This window comes from Neoarius graeffei, chromosome 10 (assembly GCF_027579695.1).
Source record: "Neoarius graeffei isolate fNeoGra1 chromosome 10, fNeoGra1.pri, whole genome shotgun sequence".
NCBI classification, from domain to species: Eukaryota; Metazoa; Chordata; class Actinopteri; order Siluriformes; family Ariidae; genus Neoarius; species Neoarius graeffei.
The window spans coordinates 85,556,426-85,578,064 of record NC_083578.1 but is presented as its reverse complement, the minus strand read 5'-3'; the positions used below and the strand labels follow the sequence as shown (position 1 = coordinate 85,578,064).

The 21,639-nt window shown below is 42.3% G+C and overlaps 1 protein-coding gene across 1 annotated transcript in view; it reads left to right on the top strand.

Annotated features, from left to right (window-relative positions):
- The window catches only part of si:ch73-233m11.2 (NACHT, LRR and PYD domains-containing protein 3), a 35,213-nt gene that overhangs the window by 11,980 nt on the left and 1,594 nt on the right, over positions 1-21,639 (top strand). Inside the window, exons 2-8 of the mRNA XM_060932480.1 lie at positions 2,332-3,886; positions 10,904-11,065; positions 11,183-11,350; positions 11,471-11,644; positions 12,412-12,585; positions 15,536-15,709; positions 21,458-21,622. Coding sequence (XP_060788463.1) covers positions 2,332-3,886; positions 10,904-11,065; positions 11,183-11,350; positions 11,471-11,644; positions 12,412-12,585; positions 15,536-15,709; positions 21,458-21,622 — 2,572 coding nt within the window. The remainder of the gene's footprint in view (positions 1-2,331; positions 3,887-10,903; positions 11,066-11,182; positions 11,351-11,470; positions 11,645-12,411; positions 12,586-15,535; positions 15,710-21,457; positions 21,623-21,639) is intronic.

Here is a 21,639-nt window from a genome sequence, read left to right as displayed (position 1 = left end):
AGCCCAAATCATCACATGACAGCAGCTCCTGGTGAAGTAGTGGGAACATTTCTGTAACTCCCTCCTGGAGCTTGTTTGACCACAGCATGATCTTTTTGGAAAAAGCACGCACTTTGTCTTGCACCTGGAGTATGTACGTGTCACGTCCTTGCATGCTTTGATTCAGTACATTTAGATGCTGGAAAATGTCTGACATGTACGCAAGTTTGCAGATCCAGGTTGCATCGGTGAACCGATCTGCCAGCTGATGCTTTTCAGATGAGAGGAACTCTGCAGCCTCCCTCCGCAGCTCAGGTTCAAAACTGCGCCCCGTGACAGCCAGCGCACGTTCGAGTGAAGCAGCAGCCCCTCAAAACGAGCGCCCATCTCATTACAAAGCAGAGTAAACAGTCTGTGTTTCATGGGACGGGCTTTAATCAAATTCACTACTTGTATAACCTCCTGTAGTACCTGATTCAACTCGTTATCCATCCTTTTTGCGACCAGTGCCTCGCGATGGAGCATGCAGTGTGTGGTCACTACATGTGGGGCCTTCTGCTTAATGAGAGCGGTCACTCCACTGATCTTCCCGGTCATTGCCGCGGCTCCGTCCGAACACACCCCCACACAACGGGCCCAGTCCAATCCGTTAGACTCGATGTAATCGTCCAAAACTTGACAAATGTCTTTCCCAGTAGTTCTTCTTTCAAGTGCTTTACAAAATAGTATTTCCTCCACAATACGCTAGCTTGAGGAGCAAAGCAGCTTGATAAATGGCGCAAACCGCAACGTCACAGGCAATTGGAGAGATGAGCATGGCAAACAACGTTTTGATGTGATTTATTATTAATAATTATATTTTATAATAATGATTAAAAAACTAATTACAATATCTCATCTCATCTCATTATCTCTAGCCGCTTTATCCTTCTACAGGGTCGCAGGCAAGCTGGAGCCTATCCCAGCTGACTACGGGCGAAAGGCGGGGTACACCCTGGACAAGTCGCCAGGTCATCACAGGGCTGACACATAGACACAGACAACCATTCACACTCACATTCACACCTACGCTCAATTTAGAGTCACCAGTTAACCTAACCTGCATGTCTTTGGACTGTGGGGGAAACCGGAGCACCCGGAGGAAACCCATGCGGACACGGGGAGAACATACAAACTCCACACAGAAAGGCCCTCGCCGGCCCCGGGGCTCGAACCCAGGACCTTCTTGCTGTTAGGCGACAGCGCTAACCACTACACCACCGTGCCGCCCGCTAATTACAATATATTTAATAATAATTATTTAAATTTTTTTTTCGCAATTTTTTTGTTATCGTCCCTCCAACTTTCTGAGGCCCCCCTGGCGGCCCCCACTTTGGAAACCACTGATCTATGACATTCCTGACATAGCGCCACCAACACACTCACTCGTATACACACACACACACACACAGAGCTCCAATCATATACACATACATGAATACTCACGAGAATGGGTAACATATACAATTCTGTGCACACTCATACACACACTCAGTCATATGCATATTTATGCATACACACATACACACTCTCACAAGTATGCACACACAACATCTATGAGCACACGCTCTCTTTCACACACACACTTTCTCCCTCTGACAAACATATACACACACACACACACACACACACACACTAATAGTGACCTGCCATCATTGTGCATTTTGTTGCAGACATATGAAAACTCTGCATGTACACACACACACACACACACACACACACACTGCAGACACAGGAAAGCTAAGATGACTAAGATGACACCACAGAAACACACACACACTTACAGTCTATGTCTATCTCTCATCTGTCAAGCAGTTGTGGCATTGCACATCACCTTTGAACATTTGATGAATATACGACATGTGACTGTTTTGTTGGGTGGCGGAATGTCCTGGGTTGCGGAACAACACGTGCGAGGGTCCGTCAAGGCCGCTAGCGGCTTTAATTTTTTGTTTGTTTTGGAACTAGAAATGGACTTAATTGTGATTTTTATATGTCACAAATTCACACAAAATAACCCATAATATCAAAATGGGCGGGTCAAATTTTTCTACAAATAAAAACAAAAATTGTGATTGCAGATTGCAAGTATTCACACCCTTTGCTGCAAAACCCCTAAATTCATTGAGTGTGCAGGATTAGGACTTCTACCTGTTGTACCCAGCCAATCCTGGACTTCACGTAGTCTAGCACGAATAACGTTTCTACCTTTTTCAAGCCCTAGAGCGCTACTTCTGTTACTTGGTATTTCAACACCACTTGGCTGTTGAAATCATTTTCCTAAAACCAACTTCCCCTTGTTTTTTCTTGCAGATATGCAGAACTTGCACAAGGAGGTCATGAGGAATGGAGTGCTCAAGTCCACCCAGGTCAGCTCCCTTTCAAGTGGTCAGTCAATCAAAGATGTGATTTTAAACAAATACTACATTCCCCTTTCAATCAGCGTAGACGACATAACCTTGGACTTGGAAAGTGTGATTTCTCAGGAGTTTGGAGCAGGAATTGAGGCTCGTAAATTGCTCCTGTATGGAGGACCAGGGATGGGCAAGACCACGGCGGTGGAACGGCTCATTTGGGACTGGGCCACTGGGATCCATCTTCAGCGCTACACGTTTGTCGTGCGACTGTGTCTGAGCGTGCTGCGTGGACCTGAACAGAGTCTGCAGAGCATGCTTCTCAGCACATACCCTCATATCTCTGCTGAGCATCTTGAGATAATCTTGAAAACGCCTCACACAGTACTTTTAGTGTTGGATGACATCCAGAACCTTCTATCGAAATCCAGTGAATCTGGTAAGCTGGTGTGTGAGCCAGATCAGCCAGCAGGGGGCACTGTGTTGGTACAGAGTTTACTAGAAGGGTCTTTGCTGCCTGGTGTGTCATTGTTTCTCACCTCCAGAGAAGGTGTTAAGCTCGAATCTGTGCGTTTTGCTCACCTGAGGGGTTTCTCCAGCATCCAAAGGAAAGCATTCTTCCAGCGCTTCTTTGCCAACAATGAGAAAGGAGAACAGATTCTCCATCACTGTGAGCATGCTGTGGGAGTCGAGGAGATTTGTGCTTGTCCTGGATTTTGCTGGACACTGTGCTGTGTGTGCAAAGAGCAACTGGGGCATCAAAAGTGTGCCCTGGAGACACTGAGCGGGCTCTACAGTCTGATCACACACACACTACTACAAGAGCATAAAGTGAGCATGGAGGCAGCAAAGGAGCTTATTTATGGTTTGGGGAAGCTCGCAGAACAGTGCACATCGGTCACCTGTACGCAATCTGATGTCATTAAATGTGGCCTTCAGTCCTTCCTGGGCTCCCAGATCCTGTCTGCAATTTTGCGCCCCAATGCTGATGATGCCACTTCCAACAATCCTACATTCTCCTTTGTGTCTCCGACATTCAAAGACTTCTTACAGGCAGCCTCCTTTTACCTTGACCATGATGATGGCAGGATCCTAGAAAATCCCATGGAAATACACAACTATCATTTTTTTCTTGCCGGGCTTTCAGACCCTATGCAGAGGAAGCTCCTGGAAACCTCCATAGGCCTCTTCAGCAGCGGCCGTATCTCCGAGTTCCACCGCTGGCTCATGAGGACGGTTGCAGAGGTACTGCCGAGCATAGACGCAGAAAAGCACTGGCATGTTTTGCGTATCCTGTACCACACACTCAGTCCCACACTGGTCAGGGAGAGCGTGAGGTCGTGCGAGTGGAGGATGATCGGCTATGGTGGCATGCAGGACGCAGACTGTACAGCCCTGGCGTTTGTAGTGCAGTGCTTGGGAGAACTGCAGCACCTGAACCTGTACCGTAGCTCACTGACCGAGGAGCAGGCGGAGAAGCTCATGCCTGTCTTCCGCTTGGCCAAAACCATCAAGTAAGTAAGGGGAGGATGGAGGGAAGGCAAGTCCTGGTCTTTATTGACTTGGACTTGTTTCTGAATTATTGGGAGTTGTACCATGGACTTATCTCACTCTTGGGTATTGGTCTCGCTGTGCAGAAATAATGTTTAGCTCATCTGTCCATAAGACCAATGAGGTGTTACCATGGCGTGGCGTCCGTCCGTCTGTCGTCCACGATTCATTTAAATCATATCTCCTCCGTCAGTTCTCCACAGATTTCTGTTCCGATTGTCTTGTTTGAAAGAACTCCTCACTCTGCACAAAACTTGGTCGTTTTGTCAAATTTTTTTTTTTTTGCTAGCGTTCATAATTAGGCCAAATTTAATGAATTTTTTTTAGGCCTTTCAGTAGAACTTTATCTGCTCTCTGATTTCTCATCCGATTCCAGTTCTGATCGATGTTTTGGGTCAATCTTCCCTTGAGGAACACAACTTTTGGTCATGTCTTTGTTGATTTTCCTGTTGTAAACAATTTATTTACAAATTTGTTTATTTTCAGTTAAATCGTGTCTCCTCCCGCCTTCGGTTCTCAATTGATTTCAGTTCTGATTGCTTTATTTGAAAGAACTCGACTTTCTGCACAAAACTTGGTCATTGTATTGTCAATTTTTTTACTAACAAATTAGTAACTAGGCTGCATTTCTGGAGAGAAAATGCAAAGTGTGCTTGCTGAGCTGTAGCAGAACAGCTATCATGCTAAAAGCTAGCATGCCAACATGTTAACAACTAGCATGCTAACAGTTAGCATATTAACATGCTAACAACTTGCATGTTAAAAGTTAGCATACTAGCATGCTAACAGCATACTAACATGCTAAAAGCTAGCATGTTAACATGCTAATAGATAACATGCTAACAGCTAGCATTCTAACATGCTAATGATTAACATGCTATTTGTTAAAATTCTAACACTTTAAGGCTAATATGCTGACAGCTATCATGTTAACAGCTAACAGGCTAACATGCTAATGGCTAGTATGTTAACTTTTAGCATGCTAACACGTTGAGGCTGACATGCTAACAGTGTGCTCAGGCGAACTCGCTAACAGCAAACATGCAAACTCTGCATGCTACCATGCTAATCCTAACATGTTAACAGCTCTCATGATAGCATGCTAATGGTGAACATGCTAACAATTCGCGAGCTAACAGCAGGCATGATATCGTAATGGGTAACATGCTAACAGCTAGCATGGGAACATGTGAATGCTTATATGCTAATTGCTATCGTGTGTGCGTGTAAGTATTCCTAATAAAGTGGCCATTGAGTTGAAGTTGATTTGCTGTAAAAGTCTGAAATGAGCAGATCCTTGCCAAATGCATCATCACCTATGGGGGAAGGGAGGAACGACTCAGTCAAGCTTCCATTGATTAGCGGCAAAATGGAGAAAAAAATGGACGGATGAAAGGCAAGACAAAGACGAGTGCAGGTCAGAACCGATATCGTGTGTGTGATGGTGATTTGGCCTGAGGTGCCGTATGAAGTTTGGTGGATGTGTGGTGAAGTGTTACTGAGCAAAACGCCATTCATTTGAATGGGGCCCAAAATCAATGGAAGCCTATGGAGGTAAAAAGAGATGCGTGAAAACCAAGGAAAAGACGAGTGCAGGTCTCAGATGAGGGGATGGATCTGTGCAGGGACTTGGCCTGAGGCATCAAGTGAAGTTTCTTGAAGTTTGGTCACTTGGTTAAAGAAAGTGATGGAGAGTGAAAGTTTTTATCCTGAAACACCATTCATTTTCAATGGGGCCAAAAATCAATGCAAGCCTATGGAGGAAAAAGGGATGAGCAAAAAAAAGGAAAAATGAGTGCGGGTCAGAACCGATTGCATGTATGTGTCGGAGGAGTTGGCCTGAAGTATCACATGAGGTTTGGTGCATCTGCGATGGAGCATGTCCGAGTAGGACGATCCGATTCATGAGCCCTATTCATTCTCTATGGGGAAAAAAAAGAAAAACGACAAGAACAAGAGAACGGGCACGTTGATCCAAATATACAAGCACACTACACCACTTCGGGCCAGATGTCTCAGAGTTGGAACGGTGTCTCTATCTCGAACGCCCTAGGAGGAGGAGGAGGAGTGGATCCAAAAACCGTGTCGGAATAAGGCAGAATAAGTAAACTTAAGAAGAACAATAGTGTGCTTGCCTTTGGCTGCTGTGTGCTTGAGCAAGCACACTAATTAGGTCAACTTAACATTTTCTTCTGACTAGAATTGTATCTCCTCTCTCATTTATCATGTGAATTCAGTTCTGATCGATGTTTTTGGGATGATCTACACTCGGGGAACAAAATTTAGGAAATACTTTGTTGATTTTCCTGTTGTAAACAATTTGTCGTGGAGGTTGGTCCTTTCTCACATTGTCACATTTCAGTTTTGTTTGATGTTTTGGTCGTCGTGGTTGTTTTGATGGCAGGCTGGATGGGCTACTACGTCCTTGACGTTCCAGTGGCGGTTTTTTTTTTTTTTGGCTTGAAAGAATTAACTCCTTCTCCTAGAAAACGTTTGATGTTTTTTTTGGTCTTGATCTCGACTCATCTTGCTTTCGTTTGAACTCTCTCTTTACTTGGCCTCGGCTACCTTAAGAGTCGGTCTTGTTTCAATTTCAAGCCCTCTGGTCTACTGGACTTCTTGACCATAGCCCTTTTTATTGAAGATTATGTAGAGACATAAATGCTTAAAGATTTGTCAGAATAGCACCACGAGTCTATTATATTTCAATTCAGGATGCCCAAATGCAATTATTAAACAACTTACGCATCGCATTAAGAGTTTGACCAGTAAGTCTGTTGAAACAACAAACCAAGAAGAAACTATAAATTGTGTTCCTTTATATGAATGCCAACACTTTCAAACACTGCTCCCCTTTCCCACTTGCAGCCATGCCGCTGCTGCAATTAGATACTGATTGCATTTCAGTGTGGCGCAACTGCAACTCAGTAATGGAAGTAAAATGCACGTCAACAGGAAATTATGTTCACTTCTCACGTTAAGGCAGTTTTTGAGGGAAGTTACTAAAGCAGTCCACTGAGGAAGAGGTAATGCAGCATGAGCAGTGCAATAAACGTTTTGCTTTTCAGCGCGACACGTAGCCGTCACCATTCATTGCCATTTTCCCCCACTGGTTCAGTTGCTTTTCTGTCTGACCCAGAATCAGCATTCACTGATTGTTTTTCCTCCATGCCAAGGTCTGACTAACAGATTTTGCAGTCGGAAAGATTGCAGTTGATATTTATAGACAGAGGCGATTCTAGAGTCTGTTGTGGCCCCAAGCAAAAATTTCCAGGGGGCCCTTCTGACCAGTGTTCATCACCAGTATGTTATAAATAATCTGACACCAACGAAAAATGTATGAAACCAAAGTTTTTTGTTTTTTTTTTAAATTCCAAATGTGAAAATACAATGGTAAAGAACAATAAAAACAATAAAAAACAAAATAAATAAGCCCTCGGGCCCTGACTCTCAGGTGGCCCCTGGGCCAGGGGGCCCCAAGCAGCCTGACTAGCCAACTAGCCTGAGCTTTAACACTAGTGTCTGTCGTGCAAGGGGTTTGATCTTGAGTATCACTCAAGTTCTAGTCAAGTCACTAAACCTTGAGTCCGAGTCCAGTCTCGAGTCCCCAGTGTTCAAGTTTGAGTCATTAAAGAAAATTTTGAGTCAAGTCCGAGTTGAGTCCACTACTGATCTGAGTTGAGTCTGGCACAAGCCCCGCTATCAACAGGGTAAATAACATGAGAGAGGGTTAACACTAGCTAGTTCATCGCTCAGCAAGCAAGCCCCGCTATCAACAGGGCAATGAACGTAGCGTGTCACTTCCTTCTCTGGGTGGAGTCGTACCAAATGACGATTGAATTTCGAGGTCGTCCCCGTCGTCTCCTCGATAGTTCTTCTACATATGGAACACATAGCAGTGCATTTTTTCCCACTGCACGAGAAGTCTGTATTAGCAAAGCGGACAATCCTAGCGGCGTTCTCTCCAGGCATTTTAGCGCCATTAACGTTAGTTTGTTCCTGAACATGATGTATGAACAGGTGAATGTGCATTCTCTTGCATGAAATTAGTATAAAACTTAATGTAGATATAAATATCTTATGCCAAATTATTATGGCATGTTACAAAAATAAAGAAAAAATCAGAGTCCTCGTGTCCAATTTACAAATCCGAATGCAGTTAATGCACGAGTCTGAGTCATCAGTGCTCAAATCCAAGTCACAAGTCATTAAAATTAGGGCACAAGTTGGACTTGAGTATCACCATGGTGTGATTTTGTCAGTGGTGAACCTTTACTATCAGAGCTGGGACTTGAGCTCAGCCAAAACTTAGCCAGTCACCAAAAAAAGCAACAGGGCAAAGAATTTTGCAAGGGATTAGCGGCAGGCTGCCAGGTCGCTCCATTGCGTGCAGCTGTTGGTGTTGATTTTAAAAGTAATTAATTAAATAAATTACACAGGGAAATGAATACTTAAAGTGCCATTCCACCATTGGATGTATTCTTTGGCATAAAATACAATATATTTTGACAACATGTATAAATGGTATCACTAGATAGAGAAATCTTTTAGCTTCAAAATGATATATCAAACATTAATTTTTTGACAACGACAAGTATATTAATTTTGCGACCAAAGTCACCTACCCTTTTAATTTCCGCGCATGATGTCATCGGCAGGTTCCCCTTCTTGTGTACCACGTGACGTGGCACATATTATCAGCAAGGGCGGATAGAACGCGATAAAAATAATACCAATAAATCTAGCTAATACCAATAAATCTAGCTAACTGAAAGATTAACTCAAAATTTTTCGCAATTTTTTTTGGCCCCCATATACGAGGAGAAATGACTCTCTCACTTTGGGGGTTTCCTGGTCTAAAAATAGACCGGCACGTGGTACACAAGAAGGGGAACCTGCCGATGACATCACGTTTCACTACCGCGCGGAAATTAAAAGGGTAGGTGGCTTTGGTCGCAAAATTAATATACTTGTCGTGGTCAAAAAATTATGTTTGATATATCATTTTGAAGCTAAAAGATTTCTCTGTCTAGTCATGTTGTCATACAATATATTGTATTTTATGCCAAAGAATACATCCAATGATGGAATGGCACTTTAAGTTGAGTGAAAAATACTGCACTGAGTGCAGTGTGGAAGAAGGGTCTGGAGACAGAAATCTTAGTTTCTCGGTCGTTAGCCTGTGCTACTTGCTCTCGATAGATATCACTGGCTTGACCGCTTTATTAGCATTCGCTAACAATACTGATGAACGCTACACCGGCTGGAAGGTGACTTGACTGCTGCGCTGACGGCGCCGACTCGTGGTTAAGTTCACATTGGCTTTTCAGAAGGCTGAGGGCAATACATTTTTGGTCCGTCCCACTATAAATCAAAATCTGGTTGGTTAATTCATATGTTACTTCCTGCATAAACATACACTGCCATGGCCTTCTGTCCCGGCAATGAAGTCCTAACCAATGAGTGAGCAGCTCTAAACTCTTCTCAGCCGAGAGACAACAAACAAAACAATCTCATTGGATAACTATTTTAATGTTTTCAGGACAGTAACCCTTTCATTTCCGAAGCACGTTTGATAGAAAATGAGGCCGAATTAGAAAAGAATAATTACAATTAAATCATGAAAGGATGAAAGAAATTAAATATAACATTTGAAATGCTGATCTGTTTGGACTTCTCTGAACGCCTAGAAGGTCCTGACGGTTCCCTTCTGGATTTTAGATTTAGTATGAAAGATTAGCCGAGTGGAGTTTCAGGTAGTTTTATTCACTGCTGTTGTACCGTTTCAACCTCTGTAGCGTCGTTAGGTTCAGATCGTTTCATTACCCTTGACGTTAGATGCTAAAAGTGCCCGATATGTCATTCTGCGATGTGTATGATGATAATTATTGCATGAATATTTAAGAAAAGGATGGTTTTTAAAAAAAAATAAAAAATCTTACTTGCTCCAGGGGCGGCACAGTGGTGTAGTGGTTAGCGCTGTTGCCTCACAGCAAGAAGGTCCTGGGTTCGAGCCCCGGGGCCGGCGAGGGCCTTTCTGTGCAGAGTTTGCATGTTCTCCCCGTGTCCGCGTGGGTTTCCTCCGGGTGCTCCAGTTTCCCCCACAGTCCAAAGACATGCAGGTTAGGTTAACTGGTGACTCTAAATTGACCGTAGGTGTGAATGTGAGTGTGAATGGTTGTCTGTGTCTATGTATCAGCCCTGTGATGACCTGGCGACTTGTCCAGGGTGTACCCCGCCTTTCGCCCGTAGTCAGCTGGGATAGGCTCCAGCTTGCCTGCGACCCTGTAGAACAGGATAAAGCGGCTAGAGATAATGAGATGAGATGAGACTTGCTCCAGGTCATTAACTGAGTGTCTTGTGATTAGGCCAAGGTTTTTTTGTTTTTTTTTTAATTCATGCTTTGAAGATCATTATCAGTTGTATAGAACACTGCTGAGTTAGGTTTGTTTGATATAGCAAATTTATCATCCCTCCGTGATAAAACACTGCCACGAAAATGCACCAAAAGAGCATCCTTTCAATTTATGCCAAATAAAATGGGTGATGTGCAAATTGACACAATGAATCTGGAATGATCTGAAGCCTGTGATATGAAATGACACGTTTTCGGAGGCGTACGTCATCCCCCAATCTCGCACGAGCTCGACTAGACACGTGATTGTCCTGCCAACAAGCAGTTCCCGACTACACAGCTGGTAACATTACACCCTACACCTCTACTCTCCTTAAACCTAAAATAATGGAAATGCTTGTTTTTCTGTCTGATTGTTTTAGGTTTGGGATGGTTAAATCAATAAGGTGTAATCTTACTGCTTAGAGTTTCTTTTTGTTTTAGGTACGACAGTATATTATGATTACAATGAATTAAAGATGTTATTCTTTCTTTATTGTATACTTGCCTATTGAATTACACATGACAGGTTTAATAACCTTTTTTTTCTTGACACTTAACCTTTATTTAACGTTTGACCTTTCAGTTTGGCTCAGAGTACAGTGAGTATGGGTGTGATCAGACATTTCGCTCGGGCGCTGAAGGACGGACGAGCCACCGATGTCAACCTGAAGTACTGCAAGCTGGGAGACGAAGCAGTGAAGATCCTGTGTTCCTCCATCGCACACTCCGGCGTGCACACACTCAAGTATGATCCAGACAAGACTACATTGGGTGGGTGGGGGGGGAGAGAAATCCTTTTTATCATCATGTAGGTCACTGTGTGTGTATACTGGTTGGTGTGTGTGTGTGTGTGTGTGTATAGCTTGTGGGACTGCAACCTGACCCCGGCGTGTAGCGAGGCTCTCGCTGCGATGTTGTCCACTTCTAAACTGCGTGATTTGGACCTGGGAGCTAACAGCTTCAACGATGAGGGACTGATTCGGCTCGTTGGTGCCCTTGGGACGTCCACATGCGCGCTGCAGAAACTTGGGTTCTCTCTCTCTCTTTTAACATGCATACAAACACACATTTTTATTTAAAAATTTCTGGGGCTTTTTACACACCTACATTGTCAGGTTGTTTGTGTTTTGTGTGTGTGTGTGCGCTACAGCTTGGATCACTGTCCTTTGACAGGATCGTGCTTGGCTGCGCTGTCATCAGCTTTGACGTCTTCTCTCTCTGAGCTGAAGAATCTGGTCCTGAGCAGGAACCTCCTGGGTGAGGACACTCTGGAACATCTCTCACAAGCACTACAAAGTGGCCGCTCCAAACTCAACACGCTGAGGTAGCAAAGACACACACGCTATGCCTGTACCTCATGGTATATCCAAAAAAAATACATACAATACAAAATGCAAATTTTTTTCGAAGTATTCTTTATTTTATTTATTTTTAGCTCACTGGATGTCGGCCGATAAGCTATTGTCATCACACGGCATCCATCTGTACGTCCACAATTCACAAAAATCGCTACTCCTCCCTGAGTTTTCAGTGGATTTTGAGTCAGATTGTTTTGTCTGGAAGATCTAATTGTTCTCGTGAAGAGCAACTTTTGCTAATCGTAAACGAGTCTGGTTTCTCATGGTACGGCCGTGTGAGTTACTGCGTCGCTGACGCTCTGGTTTTATAGTGAGGAGAAATAAGTATTCAGACACCGCCTTTTTTTTTTTAAATGTAATATAACTTCCAGTGCACATATCCACTTAACATTTTTTCCCACATAATATTTTTTAACATCATTAATTCCATTCATTCATAAGTATAAAGAATTTTTTTTTAAATAAATTGATGGGGAAGGATTATGCTCGGATAACTGAGTTGTGTTTAATGTGAATATTAATGTTGCATTAAATCGTCAGCAAACTATCCTTTTTTTTTTCTTTTGTATAGTTTATGTACATTGCACTGTGTGTGTGAAATCCTTTTGGCTGCTATAATCTCTGCTCAACACAAGGTGTCGCTGTGCACTCAGACAGGAAAAACCTCTTTACAGGGCTGTGTGTGAGTTTAAATAGAAGTGTGTGTGTGTGTGTGTGTGTGTGTCTTCTGCAGTTTATATTCTTCTGGGCTGACCGGTTCCTGCTGCCCGTCCCTAGCAGCCATGCTTCAGTCAGAACGCTGCTCTCTGATCAACCTGGACCTGTCTGTGAACGAGCTTGGTGAATCGGGCACGCTTCTCATCTGTGATGCCCTGAAATCCCCCGAGTGTTCACTGGAAAAGATATGGTGTGTGTGTGTGTGTGTGTGTGTGTGTGTGTGTGTGTGTGTCAGGGTTCCCACGGGTCATGGAATTTTAAAAACTCTATTTCAGACATGGGAACTCAGAGGATTTGATCATATTTTTGGCCAAGTCATGGAATATCAGGGAATTTTGTTGGTAGCATGTTTAAATTTTAGGTACCATTTTGGCAAAATGACAATATTTTCCATGAAGTATTTCACCAAGTTTAAGCAGTGAAAAGTAAATTTTGTACTGAAAACATTTGTGAACTAGAAAATCACTCGGAGAGCGCAGACCTCCGCCAAGAATCCTTTAAAAAAAAAAATCCGGGATCCAGAAGGTGATCCGGATCACCGCCAAAATTTAATGGCTTGTTACTTGTGCCCAGTCACACCTCCTGGAAAAAATTTCAGAGCAATCCGTTCATAACTTTTTCCATAATGTTGCTAACAGACAAACAAACTAACCAACGCTACTGAAAATATAACCTCCTTGGCGGAGGTAAAAAACAGAGTAAACTAGAAAAGCACTCGGAGAGTGCAGACCTCCGCCAAGAATCCTTTAAAAAATTCCGGGATCCAGAAGGTGATCCGGATCACCGCCAAAATTTAATGGATTGTTACTTGTGCCCAGTCACACCTCCTGGAAAAAAATTCAGAGCAATCCGTTCATAACGTTTTCCGTAATGTTGCTAACAGACAGACAAACAAACAAACCAACGCTACCGAAAACATAACCTCCTTGGCGGAGGTAATTAGTAAATAAAGCTCACAAATTGATGGGTTTAAACTACTGAGGCTGGGTTTTGTCTGCTGAGGATAAAGGCGGCCTGTTTTTCTGTTCATTGTAGCTCATGGAAATTCAGCTTTATAGTTAGTGAAAGTCAGGGAAAAGTCCGGGAACTTGACGTTTGACTTGGAGTGGGAACCTGTGTGTGTGTGTGTGTGTGTGTGTGTGTGTGTGTGTGTGTAATATATACAGGGTGTTTAACCCTAACCCTAGTTTTAAAAAATTTGATATTATTTGAGATGTAAATATCCCAGAAACTGGGTGGCACGGTGGTGTAGTGGTTAGCGCTGTCGCCTCACAGCAAGAAGGTCCGGGTTCGAGCCATGTGGCCGGCGAGGGCCTTTCTGTGCGGAGTTTGCATGTTCTCCCCGTGTCCGCGTGGGTTTCCTCCGGGTGCTCCGGTTTCCCCCACAGTCCAAAGACATGCAGGTTAGGTTAACTGGTGACTCTAAATTGGCCGTAGGTGTGAATGTGAGTGTGAATGGTTGTCTGTGTCTATGTGTCAGCCCTGTGATGACCTGGCGACTTGTCCAGGGTGTACCCCGCCTTTCGCCCGTAGTCAGCTGGGATAGGCTCCAGCTCGCCTGCGACCCTGTAGAACAGGATAAAGCGGCTAGAGATAATGAGATGAGATGAGATATCCCAGAAACTACATGGTCTAGGCAAATGAAACTGAACACACTTAATGGTGAGCAATATAAGATTTATTCCTCAAAATTTGAAATGAGAAATTCAAAGGTATGTGGATTCCATGAACGATTTCACAAATTTTCAGCATTCGTGAACCTGCTCGCTCAACCGTCTCTTCCGATGCTGGTGGTCGTCCAGATCCTTTTGCCCTGCTGCACACACAGCCTTCCTCTTTGAACTTTTTGTCCCGTGTCCAAATCTGCACTGCAGTTGGTGCATTTTTTTTTTTTTTTAAAGAGAATTCTCTCATAAATGCACGCTGCACAGTCTTGTTCGAGCGTACTCTAACACACAAAACGCCTTTTCTTTTCCAGCGAATGGCATTTCTATACCTAAAAAGATAAAAACATAAAATTTTGACCAGTTCCCACACATGCTGTTAAAATTTGTGGTCAATTGAACAAGAATTGGCAAAATTATTAGATTGTGAAATGATATCAATTTTTTTAAACACCCTCCCTGTGTCCAAAATCACTCCATACACACTATATCGTGGACTATATAGTGAGTTTGCCGTTTTGTAGTGCTGTCCGAATGTATAGTGAGCATTATTACACCCTATATGGTGCACTCAAAGTATCCCACAATGCATCACCCAGGGATGAGATTTTTCCGCTTTTTGGCGGAATTCCGCTTTTTTGGACTCAAAAATGCTATTTTTTTTATATTATTGCAAATCTGTTTGAGAGAATTTTTTTATTTATTGGGGGGGGTAGGGTTCGTTTATCCTGGTGACTGAGACTGAACTCGTCAGTCGATAGATGTAGACCACTGTTTATATTTCTATTCGAATGCCTCCATTTTGATTCCCGCACAATCTCGTTTAACGATAGCTTGTATGTGAAGTAAAACTTATGTTATCTGCTTTATGATTGGTCAAAACATCAACGTTAAGGATATAACAGCCAACCAACATTCATCGTAGTGAAAACTTTCCTGCTATTTCACTGTGACTTCCAAATTTGCTTGTGTTGTACGTTTCGATAGTTATTGTGTTCATAATATATGTTTAAACAGGCGGCACGGTGGTGTAGTGGTTAGCGCTGTCGCCTCACAGCAAGAAGGTCCGGGTTCGAGCCCCGTGGCCGGCGAGGGCCTTTCTGTGCGGAGTTTGCATGTTCTCCCCGTGTCCGCGTGGGTTTCCTCCGGGTGCTCCGGTTTCCCCCACAGTCCAAAGACATGCAGGTTAGGTTAACTGGTGACTCTAAATTGACCGTAGGTGTGAATGTGAGTGTGAATGGTTGTCTGTGTCTATGTGCAGCCCTGTGATGACCTGGCGACTTGTCCAGGGTGTACCCCGCCTTTCACCCGTAGTCAGCTGGGATAGGCTCCAGCTTGCCTGCGACCCTGTAGAACAGGATAAAGCGGCTAGAGATAATGAGATGAGATGAGGGAGTAGTGAACGAGTGAGCGATTTCAGACACAGGGCCAGTATATTGCAGTATTTGGTGAATCCTTTCTCTCTCTCTGTGTCAGTATGAATGCATGTGAGCTGACGGAGCCGGTGTTCAGCGCCCTGGGCAGTGTGTTGGTGAGTGAAGCTTCCAGACTGAAGGAACTTGAGATCGGAGTAAACAAAGTTGGGGACGCTGCAGCCAAACACATCCTGAAGGCCCTGAAACACCCTCACTGCCAACTCCAGCACCTCAAGTAACTCTAATTTATGCACACACACATGAGCAACGATGGCCAGTGTTGTTGTTGTTTTTTTTGTTTTTTTCTTCTGTACGTCTCTCACTGTGATTAGTGCCAACTGAGCATGTTGGAGACAATAATGATGATAGATTTCGCATTTGCTATTGCTGGGATACTGAAATTTGGGGTAAACGCTTGCCCATGAAAATCACCCTTTTAAATGAAAGTTATACTGTATATACCGCATACTTTAGGTCATTTAATTATTTAAATGCACATAGCTGTGCCCAAGCAGAGTGATTTAGGACGTGTAGGATCTCTCAACAGCCCACGCATTGCAGCTGTGTGCGTGGTCCGTAAATGGCAACTGTCTAGTGCAGCCATTCCCATCTTAATGCCACGGCCCATTTTGAAATCTGAAAATTTTCTGCGGCCCATCCAAACCTTTCATGACGTAACAGCAATAATGTCAGGAACCTGGGTGTTTATGGGTCATCGCTCAGTTTTGATAACTTTCTGTGGTAATGAAGTCCAATTTTTACCAACTGAAGCCAATTTCAATGGTAAAACCTCTTCTCTTACGGAAGGACTTGGAAATAGTCCTTCAAGTCAAGTCACTTTATTTCTACAGCACGTTTAAAGGAGAACTGAAGGCAAATTTTTTATCATCAAAATTCTATTTCTCATTTTATTAAATATAGGAATGCATTTTTGATCGCAATTTTGTCGCTGCTATACGGTAGCAAGTTATGAGTGTTTGAAATATGCTCTGTAATATATCAGTCCATATGTCAAAGCAATGGCCGTAAACGAGATTCGTTGAGACCTGTGCGAGACATCGTAGGACGGGAGTAAAACATACAGCAGAAATCAAAGTGACCGACATCTGCCAACGTTGCCAAAAGACTCGCGCGGCCTCTTTCGAATGCCGACGTAATCAAGCCGGAAGTTTTGTTTGTTTTGATAGCAATCAGGAAAGTCTGAAAAAAGTAGGCAGTAATCATCATTTAAACTCGTTTTTGTGCAATACTTCGTTTGGAAAACAGTTTTCAAAATGGCGGCGCTGACACTTGACGTTTCGAAGTCTCGCACAAGTCTCGTGAAGATCGCGCGGATAAGCGACGCCTGCCGTGGACCGAACGAACTAAATTCAACACGGCTAAAAACCGAACAGGCCAATAAGTATAATATTTAATTGCAATTAGTTGCCAATACGAGTCACGATATAAGGTTACTAAAACTGAAAACGTAATTGAATAACACGATAATTAAGAAATAAAGCAAGTTTAAAAATGACTTCAGTTCTCCTTTGAAAACAACAGGAGTTGACCCGAAGAGCTTTACAGTCGAGGCAAATGCAGTTCAATACATAAAAAGCATGAATAAAAAAATGGAAGGAAAGAAACAATGAGGCAAGACCTAAAGACATCAAACCAAATAGAATCATAAAAATAAAACAAAAATCGTAAAGTTGATCTTGATATCGGATCAATCATAAAATCAAAAGGGGATATAAAACCAATAAAATTAATGTGACAAAAATATGTAGCTGAATAAGAGAGAGAGAGAGATTATACACAGTTTTTTAAAAAATGCTTCATGCTTTTATCACGTCTCGGCTCGACAATGGTAACTCCTGATCTGTAGGTTTGGCTCAGTCTTCTCTGTCTCACCTTCAGCTGGTTCAAAACACAGCAGCTAGATTTTTAACTGGCACGAGAATAAAAGATCGCATCTCCCCTGTACTCGCCTCTCTCCACTGGTTACCGGTGAGGTTCCACATCGAGTTCAAAATTTTGTTGTTTGTCTTTAAAGCTTTGCATGGTCTCGCTCCAAAATATATCTGCATCCTCCTTCGTCCCTGCTCAGCACTGAGATCACCGAGGTCATCCAGACAGCTACTCCTCATAGTCCCGAGATCTCGGCTGAAGTCTCGGGGCTTTTTCAGTTGTTGCCCCGAGGCTGAGGAATGACGTATCTTCCTCTATCGAGATTTTTAAGATGCGTCCTAAGACCTGCTTCTTCTCCTCCACCTTTTGTTGTGTAATTGTGAATTGAATAATAATTTATTATTATTTTTATTATTATTATTATTATTATTATTATTATACCCCTGCTCTGAAGGAGGGGAGGTATACTGGTTTACCTCTGTCCGTATCTCCATGTTTCCGTACGTCTGAAACACGCTTTTTCTCAGCAACCACAAATCATAGCCACTTGGTATTTGGTACCAAACTTCAGCTTGGGGTTCTATACCATGTATACCGTTTTCAGGTCTGTCTCACATCGACTTCCTGTTGACCGACTGAATGTATTTACGAAACATATAGTGTGGCTTTACAAAATTTTCGTAACACTTTTCTCAGCAACAATCAGAACTGCTTGATATTTGGTACCAAGCTTCAGCTTGGGGTTCTATACCATGTATACCGTTTTCAGGTCTGTCTCACATTGACTTCCTGTTGACCGACTGAATGTATTTACGAAACATATAGTGTGGTTTTACAAAATTTTCGTAACACTTTTCTCAGCAACAATCAGAACTGCTTTATATTTGGTACCAAGCTTCAGCTTGGGGTTCTATACCATGTATACCGTTTTCAGGTCTGTCTCACATCGACTTCCTGTTTACCGACTGAATGTATTTACGAAACATATAGGGTGGATTTTGACGCTATTTCAAGAAGCAAAATGCTATTTCAAAATGACAGTTTACCAGGATGCTGTTTGAAACCCCTGGGGAGAGACACTGCGCTTTACTTAATTGTTTCAGGGTTCATTATTTGTTGAAGTCAACATTCATAATAAGTGTCCTATTCCTTCAAATGCTTGCATTCTGATCTAAACGAGAGCGCATCCATTTTGTGTCCTTTGAACAGCATGTTGGCTCAACACCTGTTTTTAAATGTGCTTCATAAATAAATTTGACTTGACAATGGGTCAGATAAATCAAGGATAATACGGAGTTTAAATACCATAGATTTGTTTTGTTTAATAATAATTCGCCGAAAGTGAAGTGAATATCGGTGAATAAAAACCTCGATTTTGTTTTAATTTTTATTCACCGATATTCATTGAGCCACCACTGTTTACACAGGTGATTTTTATTTTAAAAAATAATCATATTAAAAAAATCTTTTATTTCAAACTTCAAAAGCAGCATGCAAAATATAATAAACAGCGCGGCGCAGACTTGTCATTGATCTACGCCGAGTCACATAAAATCCTTTGTTTTGAAATCGATAAAATAAAATAAATCACAATCCTACCTTACCTTTTGAATAGTTTTAGACCAAACTTCGCAGCATCTCTAGTGCTTTTAAGAACAACATTTTCTTTCATTATTTGTAATTTTTCCTCATTTCCGGTGATGAAGTGCTCGGCCGCCATTTTGCCGAATCGCCCGAGGTGATTATCGAGAAATAATCCAAATTTCTCGACCAATCAGCGCATGCGATTTTCTTTAATCGCCTCCATATTTATACTAATAGTTATTACTTTTTAAAATGTAAATATTTAATGATATAATTTCAAACCTGATCATGAAATTTAAAATTTAAAAAAAATATTTATTTATTGTAAATGATTTCTTGCAGCACATATGCAGTACCTACATGGCCCACCAGGGGCACACTTTGGAAAACTTGGTTCTAGCATGTACTAATGATTCTTATGTGCAGAATTCGAACTTGTTCTACACTCACTTTGACAAATTATGCCGTGTTTGATAATTAAATTAAACTGCGCTTGTTGCTCCAGTTGGGGGGAAAAAACAAATAAAACACCCCCCTGTACTCGGAAAGCATTTTCTTTATTTTTAAATCTGTTATACTGTAAATGTTGTTATTCTTTGCTTTCGATCAATGAACACCGAGATGTCCAGTTATTCACTTTTAAATCTAGAACACTGACTGACTATACAGATCACTAAATACAACCCTGATTCCAAAAAAGTTGGGACAAAGTACAAATTGTAAATAAAAACAGAATGCAATGATGTGGAAGTTTCAAAATTCCATACTTTATTCAGAATAGAACATAGATGACGTATCAAATGTTTAAACTGAGAAAATGCATCATTTAAAGAGAAAAATTAGGTGATTTTAAATTTCATGACAACACCACATCTCAAAAAAGTTGGGACAAGGCCATGTTTCCCACTGTGAGACATCCCCTTTTCTCTTTACAACAGTCTGTAAACGTCTGGGGACTGAGGAGACAAGTTGCTCAAGTTTAGGGATAGGAATGTTAACCCATTCTTGTCTAATGTAGGATTATAGTTGCTCAACTGTCTTAGGTCTTTTTTGTCGTATCTTCCGTTTTATGATGCGCCAAATGTTTTCTACGGGTGAAAGATCTGGACTGCAGGCTGGCCAGTTCAGTACCCGGACCCTTCTTCTACACAGCCATGATGCTGTAATTGATGCAGTATGTGGTTTGGCATTGTCATGTTGGAAAATGCAAGGTCTTCCCTGAAAGAGACGTCGTCTGGATGGGAGCATATGTTGCTCTAGAACCTGGATATACCTTTCGGCATTGATGGTGTCTTTCCAGATGTGTAAGCTGCCCATGCCACACGCACTAATGCAGCCCCATACCATCAGAGATGCAGGCTTCTGAACTGAGCGCTGATGACAACTTGGGTCGTCCTTCTCCTCTTTAGTCCGAATGACACGGCGTCCCCGATTTCCATAAAGAACTTCAAATTTTGATTCGTCTGACCACAGAACAGTTTTCCACTTTGCCACAGTCCATTTTAAATGAGCCTTGGCCCAGAGAAGACGTCTGCGCTTCTGGATCGTGTTTAGATACGGCTTCTTCTTTGAACTATCGAGTTTTAGCTGGCAACGGCGGATGGCACGGTGAATTGTGTTCACAGATAATGTTCTCTGGAAATATTCCTGAGCCCATTTTGTGATTTCCAATACAGAAGCATGCCTGTATGTGATGCAGTGCCGTCTAAGGGCCCGAAGATCACAGGCACCCAGTATGGTTTTCCGGCCTTGACCCTTACGCACAGAGATTCTTCCAGATTCTCTGAATCTTTTGATGATATTATGCACTGTAGATGATGATATGTTCAAACTCTTTGCAATTTTACACTGTCGAACTCCTTTCTGATATTGCTCCACTATTTGTCGGCGCAGAATTAGGGGGATTGGTGATCCTCTTCCCATCTTTACTTCTGAGAGCTGCTGCCACTCCAAGATGCTCTTTTTATACCCAGTCATGTTAATGACCTATTGCCAATTGACCTAATGAGTTGCAATTTGGTCCTCCAGCTGTTCCTTTTTTGTGCCTTTAACTTTTCCAGCCTCTTATTGCCCCTGTCCCAACTTTTTTGAGATGTGTTGTTGTCATGAAATTTCAAATGAGCCAATATTTGGCATGAAATTTAAAAATGTCTCACTTTCGACATTTGATATGTTGTCTGTTCTATTGTGAATACAATATCAGTTTTTGAGATTTGTAAATTATTGCATTCCGTTTTAATTTACAATTTGCACTTTGTCCCAACTTTTTAGGTTAGATTTTTGCGAATAGAAGATTTTCCCCCCTATTTTGTAGCTCAAACAAGGTTGAAAATGACGCAATTCCAAGTTCCCGTTTCCCATTTAAATGGAACAACACACATTTAGACCGTTTTTCGAATACAGCCTTTCACACAAACCCGTTTTTAAATGTAACTTTATACTGTATGTGCTTTTTCCTTAGTTGGCACTAGTTCTAACAAACCGTCGTGTTCGGTGTTTGTCTTGGCAGTCTGGAGATGGTGAACTTGACGGACGCCTGCGTCGACGAGCTGTGTGAAGCTGTTCAGGCTTGTAGCTCTTTAACGAGCCTGATTCTAAAGAACAACAATCTCACGGATATTTCTGTTCCCCGATTGGTCAAGCTCGTTCAAGACCGTCCAGTCTTGCATCTGAAGTAAGTACAAGTCTCAT